The 9,590-nt window shown below is 35.0% G+C and overlaps 2 protein-coding genes across 5 annotated transcripts; one reads left to right on the top strand and one right to left on the bottom strand.

Moving 5' to 3' along the window:
* Positions 1-1,088: 1,088 nt before the first annotated feature.
* On the bottom strand, positions 1,089-3,295 carry LOC100123285 (ubiquitin-like protein 7). Of its 2 annotated transcripts, none has more exons than XM_001606854.6 (5): positions 2,871-3,295; positions 2,454-2,693; positions 2,148-2,362; positions 1,933-2,069; positions 1,089-1,859 (listed from the first exon to the last, which is right to left on the bottom strand). In XM_001606854.6, the coding sequence occupies exons 2-5, from the start codon at positions 2,626-2,628 to the stop codon at positions 1,199-1,201; spliced, it is 1,188 nt and encodes a 395-aa protein (XP_001606904.1). In that variant the 5' UTR covers positions 2,629-2,693; positions 2,871-3,295; the 3' UTR covers positions 1,089-1,198. The 2 variants fall into 2 exon arrangements, with proteins under 2 accessions (XP_001606904.1, XP_008215428.1); XM_008217206.4 differs by having other exon boundaries at positions 2,767-2,959.
* A 160-nt stretch (positions 3,296-3,455) lies between these two features.
* P38mapk (p38 map kinase) lies at positions 3,456-9,480 on the top strand. 3 transcript variants are annotated; one of them, XM_031933471.2, is made up of 11 exons: positions 3,456-4,109; positions 4,211-4,466; positions 4,778-4,907; positions 4,981-5,039; positions 5,120-5,261; positions 5,334-5,496; positions 5,595-5,666; positions 7,997-8,076; positions 8,737-8,815; positions 8,890-9,063; positions 9,146-9,480. In XM_031933471.2, the coding sequence occupies exons 2-11, from the start codon at positions 4,363-4,365 to the stop codon at positions 9,211-9,213; spliced, it is 1,071 nt and encodes a 356-aa protein (XP_031789331.1). In that variant the 5' UTR covers positions 3,456-4,109; positions 4,211-4,362; the 3' UTR covers positions 9,214-9,480. The 3 variants fall into 3 exon arrangements, with proteins under 3 accessions (XP_031789331.1, XP_031789330.1, NP_001136337.1); XM_031933470.2 differs by lacking the exon at positions 7,997-8,076 and adding an exon at positions 7,334-7,413; NM_001142865.1 differs by lacking the exon at positions 7,997-8,076 and adding an exon at positions 6,274-6,353 and having other exon boundaries at positions 3,858-4,109.
* The last annotated feature ends 110 nt before the right edge of the window (positions 9,481-9,590 follow it).

Below are 9,590 nucleotides of genomic sequence, written 5' to 3'. Positions count from 1 at the left end.
ATTTAATCCCAGCAGCATTTTTCTATGTTTACCAACGGTGAAACGAGGCCGGAAATATATATATAGTAGATGCTTCATTCGATCGCATTTTTATCGCTCTATTCAAATTTTTGCTCAATATCTTTCGAAGGCATCGAAGATTGCGGACAATTATTTTCGGAGCGAAATTCAAATGCCGTGTTCGATCGAGGCAAAGCGAAAATAGGGGCACAAATAGCCAGCCGTGTGTGCTGTATATGGGAATTGATATTTCAAGCGTGTAGTCTACAGGAATGACGCCGGTGAATAACAAGCGCAGAAGAGAGGCCGATATACGTGACATTAATTAAATTGCAGATGCAGCAGCGGCAAAAAAAAAAAAAAAAAATTCTTCGATTGCACAATCAGCGTGTAAAAACTATGTAATCCAGTTTGGCAATGGCGATCGAGCCTCGAAATCGGGTCGCGGCGCGCGTGTGTCGGATTTTCGGCGAAAAAAATCAGCTCTCTGAGCGGGAAAATTCTCGTTTGTATTTACGTCGGCTAAGCTTCGAGAAAGTAGCGAGATTTGTGAGTAATAACATTGATCTGTCTCTCGCAGTGGGATTATTGATAAGTAATGGCAGTGGCGAAGCTTGGTGTAAATATATAACGTACCGTAAAATTGCGCAACCGCGTTATTGCCAGTGTGGGAAAGCAAGTAGAGCTAGTATCAATTTTATGGCCGAGGCTCAACCTACTTTTGCGCTTCACACTAATAAAGGATAAATCACAATGTTGTCTCTATGTGCTGCAGGCGGCAAATAAACAATTCATTGTCTATCACCGTTTGTAAATGCGATTGCGTCGTTGAGAGAAAAAAAAATTAATAATTGAACGTATAATTTGAAATGTAATTTGTTTGCTTCGATAAATTTCCGACTTTAATCGCCGAGAAAAACAGTCGAGGACACGTGCAAGTATTTATGAAGATAATCTGAGCTTGTACAGTACGAGTTTCAATAAATTTTCAAGTTATACGACTATGAACATTTCCTGGTATACTGTAATACTATAACGGTGTGTCTTTAGGTAGTTTGGAAGAAGCATACAAAAAATTAAAACGTAAATCAAAGTAGATAGTAAATAATGTTCGAGGTGTGTACATTCTTAATAATTAATTTAATTTAAAATAGAAATACGGTAATAAAAGAACAGTATGTATGTAGCTTATCTAGTCTCAATTGTCTCCAAAACCATTTAGCACTAATTCAATCGCAGCCTGAACATCCCCGTTGGTGATTTGCAGAGCCTGAAGGTTTATCGCGTCGTTCAACAGGCCCATCTCGTGCATGATCGATATCTGTCTCTGCATGTCATTGCTGCTGCCACTCGATGAGTTGGGCGGCGTGAACGAGGCCGAGGGCGGTTGTGACTGCGAGTTCGAGGAGTCATTGTTCAAGGATGGAGTTGTGGCAATTGCTCGTTGCATCGCCTCGTTGAAAAAGTCGACGGTGATGACTCCACCACTGTTGGAGTTCGACCGAGAAACAGAGGACGAACTAGCCGTACTTGCACTGCCAGTTCCTCCGTTGTTCGAGTTTGATCTTTGCGCTCTCGTGATCGCTGCAAAAAAGTCAGCCACGCTCAGTCTGTTGGACTGAATTCGGGATTGATTCGCACTGTTGGACGGTTGAGGTGAATCCGAGGATTGGGAAGAATCTCCGGCCATTTCTTCGTCGTCGCTCAAGTTTTCTAAACTGTAGGAATGGCCTGTGGTCGCTGCGTTGGCTGTGTTGTTGTGTAAGTTTGCTGAAGCTGCTAAGTTGTGAGCTTCGTCGTGGACTGCTGAAGCGATGTGCTGTGCTGCCTCCAGGAGAGATGGGTGCAGCTTGGCAATCCTAAAATTTTGATGATGAATGTTATATCTGGATTTTCGAAGGAAAAATTTCAAATTTATTAAGAATACCATACTTTCTGATGGTTTCAGCATTGTTGAAGTGAACTATCAGATCAGGGTCATGCAAGATTGCTATTGCAACGGCATCTTCGCTTAGTCCAGGAGAGGATGAAATAATATTCTCTATGACTTCAGGCCTCTTAGTCATATGCTGCAAAAATAATCAACACTGGTTATGTTATTCTATTAATGAGTAGCGCATGCTCCTATTTACTTCAAGTAAACTTACCCGCATTGCCAGTTGAAGCAATGGTATACCAATGAATGATTGAAATACTGAAATTAACATTTTTATGTTTGGTTCAGAGTCACTTGCAGAAGCTGTTGAAGCTGCTGTTTTTTCCACCTCTTTTTTCTTCAAAAAATGAATCAGCGACCCATTCTTTATACCATAAGCTTCCAAAGGTGTTTCATCTTCTATAATAGCACCTCCATAAATGAGATCTGCAAGACAAAAATTGAAAATAATAAATAAGTAAATAAATAAATAGATAAGTTTAGGTAATCAAATATATCAGAGCAACGTAACACTTACCAAATGCATCCTTCGGTATATTAGTCTGTTCAGCTACTTCGGATCTCAGTGATTCCGATCTGTCAGTTAAATCCACATTTTTCATTTTGAGGATATTTAATTTTTCAAGAGGATTCGTCCTCACTCCCACAAGGAGCTCCACTTTCAGGTTATTGCTCTGCCAACTTTGATTCATGGTTATGAATACTGTACTGTTAGTTTATATATTTTTACACCCCACAGCTTGCACCGTCACGATTTCTAAAACACAAAGACAATACCTGAGGGTTATAATTATGCACATTCAGAGAAAAAGTACTCCGTAACTCCGTACGTATAATATATGACGTAGTCAAATTTAATTATGAAAAACAGTTTTTCATTGCGTTATCAAAAAAACATTGCTGATTTGCATTTTCCGAAGCCGTATAAAGTTACCTCACAGTCCTGAGAAAAATTTGCGAAGATCATTCACCAGCATTTGCAATGAAACTGAACATAAACAAAGGACCTATCGTCGACGTATAAGTATATAGTACATTGCACGTATCGTGCGCTGCTAAGAATCTAAGATTGTCAGATCACTCTGACCAAACAACGCACTATGATCCGCAATCTAGAGTCTGTTTACACTGTTATGCTTCAAAAGTTTAGAAAACTGTAAGTTCTGTAGAGTACATTTGCTTAGAGTTGCATAAAGTTTTTAACGCGCAACGTTCCAGCCTCGGCCAGATTGGAAGTTGCCAAGTTGGTAATTTGATACGTGGTTGATGCGCGCGCGAGTTTTGGATCGAGAGAAATGAAGTGTCGAAATAGTTACGTGAAGCAAAATTTTCGGCACTGATCTCAAGGCGTCTCGAGCAAGACTGACGCTATTTTTCTCCGCAGATCGGCAGATGGGGGGTGGAAAAAGGGATCAACATCAGCTGTGCATGTTTATAAGTTACCTACAGAGCTTATCACACGTGAATGACCGTCCCACCAATCTTCGTAAAATGACCAGTCATGTAACATCTCTATCGCCATGCACCCGTGGTAGTTTCTACAATTCTCAACAATGTCAGTTTCATTTTTGGCTGAAAATTCGAAAATAATCTACTTCACTACTGCTAAACTCAACGTTCTTAGAAGATTATCAATCAAGCGCAATGTAGTGTTAAACTATCGAGCTATACAGACCGTTGACCTTGATAAATATTCATTCGCGTGAGAGGTTAGAAACTCCGAGTGCGAGCGTATTATTACAAATTTACTATTGTAGAAGATTCCTCATGTTTAAGTGTATTCCTTTCTCTCTCTATATATATATAATATATCACTCCCTCTCATATGTGTGTGGGACGTGAGAACTGAGAAAAGCACTGAGGTGATCGCGGACTCGGTATAGAATATAGATATGTGGAGGTGACCGAGTGAGAATAAGAGAGACTCGAGGCGGAGAGCACACCTACTTACTCGCGCTATCTCCTCGCATTTACGTCGCACAGGTAGTTAGATCAATTGACAAATTCTCTCTCGGGCCCATCATTAGTGCAGTGCATCGCGCGATGTTTACAACGACGGCAGAGAAGAGACGACAAGGCTCGGCTCTGTTTTAATTTAATAATCCGGTTACCCTTGAATTACTGTAGCTCGAGATTCACGAGCGAGAGATCGTCGGTTATATTAGAGGAAAGTGTAAGTCGTTGGATTGAATTTTAAAGATGAGTGCATGTGTAGATTCTTTATATATACATATATCTGCCTCTGTATCTTATATTCTACTGTTGCTATTTTAGATATTTAGCATTGTTTGGTTGGTTGAAAAAAGTGTAGTTTCTGCTTGGTGCAATATAATACAGTGGAAAGAGATAGAGACTTGAACATTTGAATATCAAGTGGAAGACATTGCAAACTTGTGATTTGGAAAGTTAAATTTAGTGTGTTAAACATGCCTCAGTTCCACAAACTTGAAATAAACAAGACAGAATGGGAAGTTCCAGAGAGGTATCAGATGCTGACTCCTGTTGGATCAGGTGCTTATGGCCAAGTTTGGTGAGTAAATGAAGAACCGTTTGCTTATTTGATTATTTTATTAGCTTAATTTGTACACAACATTCTAAAGTGAGAATTTGTTCTTCTGACAAAAATACACGTGTATACTCTGAAGGATAAACACAGTCTTCTTAGAATCTATTGTTTTATATTTAGCATTTGACAGTGAAACATTGCGACATCCCTTTTACTTTTAATAGCAGGCTGAAATTCAGTGTGGAATTTTTAAAGAATCTTAGCATTTTTCTGAATTTATTTTTAAACTGATATTATGGAAAATTCAAAAGGCTATTATTACTCTGTCTTTATAGCTCTGCTTTAGACACAACTAGTGGTTGCAAGGTAGCCATAAAAAAATTGGCAAGACCATTTCAGTCCGCTGTCCACGCAAAACGTACTTACAGAGAGCTCAGAATGCTTAAACATATGAACCATGAAAATGTAAGTTATTTTATACCAACAAGACTTTTGTTATAAATAGGTCTATTTTAAAAATATTATTATTTGTTTATAGGTGATAGGTTTGTTGGACGTATTTCATCCAAGCACGTCTCTTGAAGATTTTCAACATGTGTAAGTTTTGATTATAAACAACTTGACAATTTAAATTTCAATATGATGTATATTAATCGATTATACAATTTCAAATCTAGATACCTGGTAACACATCTTATGGGTGCTGACTTAAATAACATTGTTAGAACTCAGAAACTTTCCGATGACCATGTCCAATTCCTTGTTTATCAAATACTCAGAGGTTTAAAATACATTCATTCAGCTGGAATCATTCATAGGGTACTCTAGAATGCATAGAATTTAAATATTTCAAGTGTAAAATAATTACTCAATATTAAATATTTTTTTCAGGATCTAAAACCTTCAAACATAGCAGTAAATGAAGATTGTGAATTGAAAATTTTAGACTTTGGTTTGGCTAGACCTACAGAAAATGAAATGACTGGTTACGTAGCAACAAGATGGTATAGGGCACCAGAAATCATGCTCAACTGGATGCACTATAATCAAACAGGTTTGACATCCATTTTATAATAATAATATTATCTTTCAGTATTTCGTATGGATCCAATAATTAAAAAAATAATTATTGCTTATGATACAACCATACAGTTGACATTTGGTCTGTTGGATGCATTATGGCCGAGTTGTTGACGGGAAGAACATTATTCCCAGGAACAGATCGTATCCTTTATAACAGAGAATTAGTATTGTAGTTAACATTTGAATTATTATTGCTTGAAATTGCTTGCATGCTACATATTCTCTGCAGTTTGATTTTTTTAATGTATGCAACAGCTTAACAATACAGCTTAATAGTAACTAACTATATTGCTAATTTGAATCGCTTCTTGCTAAGGATGACTTGCCATATGAATGCTGCAATTATTTTAGCTTTAATGAAAGTAATAATACAACTGCATAGTGCTACTGCAAACAAAATTTACAATTATTTTATAAGCATTCTGCAATTTGCAAACATAAATTATTAAATAATACTTTTATTAATTAAATTTGCACTTCAACTAAAACCACCAAGTTTTGTCACAGTAAAGCAGATGTCTAAAAATTATGTTTAACCTCAGTATACTTGTAATTTTAATGAATTTGTTAATTTTAAACAATTAATATCCCATTGCAAATGTCGAATTTCTCATGCATTTACGTTGATTTTAATTATTTACTACAGTGTGCAGTATTTAATAGCAGCTAAAATAAAAAAAAGTAAACGTTAATTTTAGTTCTCAGAATTGTTTGTAAAAAAAAACACCTTAGCAAAAAGCAAAAACAGATATTCACCAATTAAACCTTATTATGGAAGTATTGGGCACTCCACGAGACGAGTTTATGCAGAAAATATCGTCCGAGTCGGTAAGTTTGTGTGTTTTTACAATCCAACTAGTATAATTGTTTCGATTTAACACAATAAAGTACTAAATTTCAAATATGCGCGTGTTATTAATTTGTATTTAATCGAAACATATTATAAATTTGTGGCAAAAATTGGGTACTTGATGGTCTTCTTTACTATAAATTCTTCACTCTTTAGAATAGAAAGTAAATTATAATAATGTAAACAAGATACACAATAAGGATTTGGGTTAAAATCCATATTTTTGTACCTTTCATGTTGATTGATTGCTTGTTGCTTTTAACTACCATACTTTTCGCTGCTAAAATTAGATAAAAAACACGTAGAAAGGATATGCTTTCTATGTTGTTATATTTCTTTGAGTTCATAGAATTCGATTTATCTTAGTTTGTTGTCAAAGAATATGCACATTCTTTTTTGTGATAAAAAAAGTCGCATGATATTTTCGGCGATGATGTCTACACTTGCTTTACCGTTATAATGGATACCCCAGTTTAAATTTGTTTTCATAAAAAGTATTTGCATCACGGTGTTGGTGCACCATATAGGATGGAATTTATTCTACTCTTGATCGTTTGTAGAAACCATACCGATTTTTCGCAATGACATGCATGTAAATCGATAGAACAAAGTTGAATGATTATTTGAAAAATAAACACTTCTATCCAGCGATAGTGCCTATGCATGTCACATATTCTATATATGCACTCAGATCTTTTTTAATTTTATATTCTGTAAAATAAAGTTATTATTGGTGTGGCCGGGTTGAAGATACGCTTTTTTTTTATGACGAATATTAGATGTAGCGCGTAAGTAAAGGCTTAATTATTGGTAGTATAATCGTTTAGAATATTGTTGAACAGTAATTTTGTTAACTTGTAGAAATACAACATGTTTTTAAATGCTAAATTTTTAATAAATTTATTATTGCGATGAATCATATAGCTTTATAAATAAACCTTAACAAATAATCGGGTAGAAATCGATCAATTAACTCGAGTTCTCGTGCTTTGTGGTACACCCACAGAGGAAACAGTGAGCAGAATAACTAGTCAAGAGGTATAAAGCAGATTGTATTTAAAATTTGTGATTTTTCTACAATACAAAGATAAAAAAAAATATGCTTACTAATATTGACGAGTGGTTACGTATATTTATCTGATCAAAAAGACAATCAATTATCTAGGCCACGGTAGAATATAATTACCTACTTTGCGTTCACCTCGTAATTTATTTGTATATTCATGTATATAATATTGTTATTTTGTGTTTTTATAAATAACACTCCAAAGTAAAGGTTTCATCTCTAGCAAAGCAAGTTAGAAACCTGTTGCATGACCTGACTATGTTATGTTTACTCTTTAAAACAGTATGTCAAAAATGGCTACCTGTATAAAATATTAACTAATATTTTGCACGTTTAATCGTCTCAAAAAATAAGTATTCAACGCTACTCATACGTAAGGTGATACATGCACACGTCCGTTTCATTTGTCATCAACTCGATTCGTATACGAGAATCGCATAGTCTGTGAACGTGATACAACGTCTTGAACTATACCCCCAAAGACTGAAATTGCTCTTATTGCTACAGTTTCAAACTGTTTATGGTAACGTTAAACCTTAACAAATCGTCGGGCAGACATCGATCACCTAACTCGAGTTCTCGTGCTTTGTGGTACACCCACAGAGGAAACTTTGAGCAAAATTACTAGTCAAGAGGTAAAAAAAAAAACATTTCGAAAATTTTCAAAACTGAATTTTTAAAAAATTTTATTATTCTTTTGAAAACTCCAAGATAAACTTAATCTTTCACGAATCAACATTATGCGTGTAGCATTTTTGAGATAAACAATTCCGAACGTGACTTTCATTAAAGAAGCAGTAACGTGTGCATTGCCAGGCTTTTTGTTTGCCGTAATCAGCTGTAATTTCGAATTTTATTATTTCTAACAATTTTGTTTGTATGAATAATTAAGAATTGGTTTTGTCATAGAAATACCTATAAATTTTGTTATTACTACAGGAAGTATTGCCAGGTAAAACTGTGATTGCAATATCCAATATCTTCTTTTTTTTTTAATTTAAAAGATTAGATTTGCTATTTGTATTTTACCGCAGTTCTAATTACATTAAACGTGGCTACTATCATGCTAAAAGTGCTGCAGTTGTAGCTACATAATAATGCAAACCTAATCGCCTGAAAAATCGTAAAACTGAAATAAGTATTGGTTAAGTGTTAGAAAATAGAAATCATGATTTATGATGATTGAAAGTTTGAAATCATTGTAATTATCGATTTTCAGATAAAGTAGTACATAATATTTCAAAACCTTTTTTTTTTTTTTAATACTTTAAATAAAAATTCGTTTTCTGTTTTAGGCGAGAAATTACATACAGAGCTTACCGCCTTTGAAGAAGAAGAACTTCAAAGAAGTTTTCCGAGGAGCTAATCCGTTGGGTAAGGCTCACTACAAAGCAATGAAAAAATTCGTAATTATGTGCATACATAATGACATTTTGATAATATCTTAGCCATTGAATTATTGGAATTGATGCTGGAGTTGGACGCCGAGAAAAGGATAACGGCTGAACAAGCTCTGGCCCACCCATATCTCGCTCAATACGCCGACCCTACAGACGAGCCCGTCTCCTTGCCCTACGATCAAAGCTTCGAAGATATGGAATTACCGGTCGAAAAGTGGAAAGGTATTGTAGCTATAATTCACTAAAATAAATGTGATGAATGAAAATCAGGCATGAATTGAATTTGGTATAATTTTGTTTACAGAACTAGTCTACCACGAAGTCGTAAACTTTGTACCTCAGCAGCAAATGCTACCAGCGGACACCGCCTGAAAATTATCACATAAGCGTCAATTCGTTACACCAAGAGTAACCGGCCATACTACGTAATATCTCATAAAAATCAAACTACAAATTAACATTGATAATAACAAGTACAACGAAGAAAGTGTAGGATTGTATAATCGTACGATTTTTAGTAATATGTACAGATGCGATTCCGACGACAGACGCGGAAAGAGTTTATTCGAGCTTATATCTTTATAATGTGCAAAGATTATATTTTTGTTACAATAATGAATAAATGAAGTTAAAAAAAAAGTCATGACTTTTTAATTCTTAAACTCAAGCAGGTATCACAGTTTTAAGAAGAAGCGGCTATGTGAATAGTGAACTAGTCATATAAAAATATCGAAAGATAAAAGTTTAAT

This window comes from Nasonia vitripennis, chromosome 1 (genome assembly GCF_009193385.2).
Source record: "Nasonia vitripennis strain AsymCx chromosome 1, Nvit_psr_1.1, whole genome shotgun sequence".
Lineage (NCBI taxonomy): Eukaryota > Metazoa > Arthropoda > Insecta > Hymenoptera > Pteromalidae > Nasonia > Nasonia vitripennis.
Note: the sequence above shows the minus strand (reverse complement) of the source record. Positions and strands in the feature narration are given on the sequence as shown.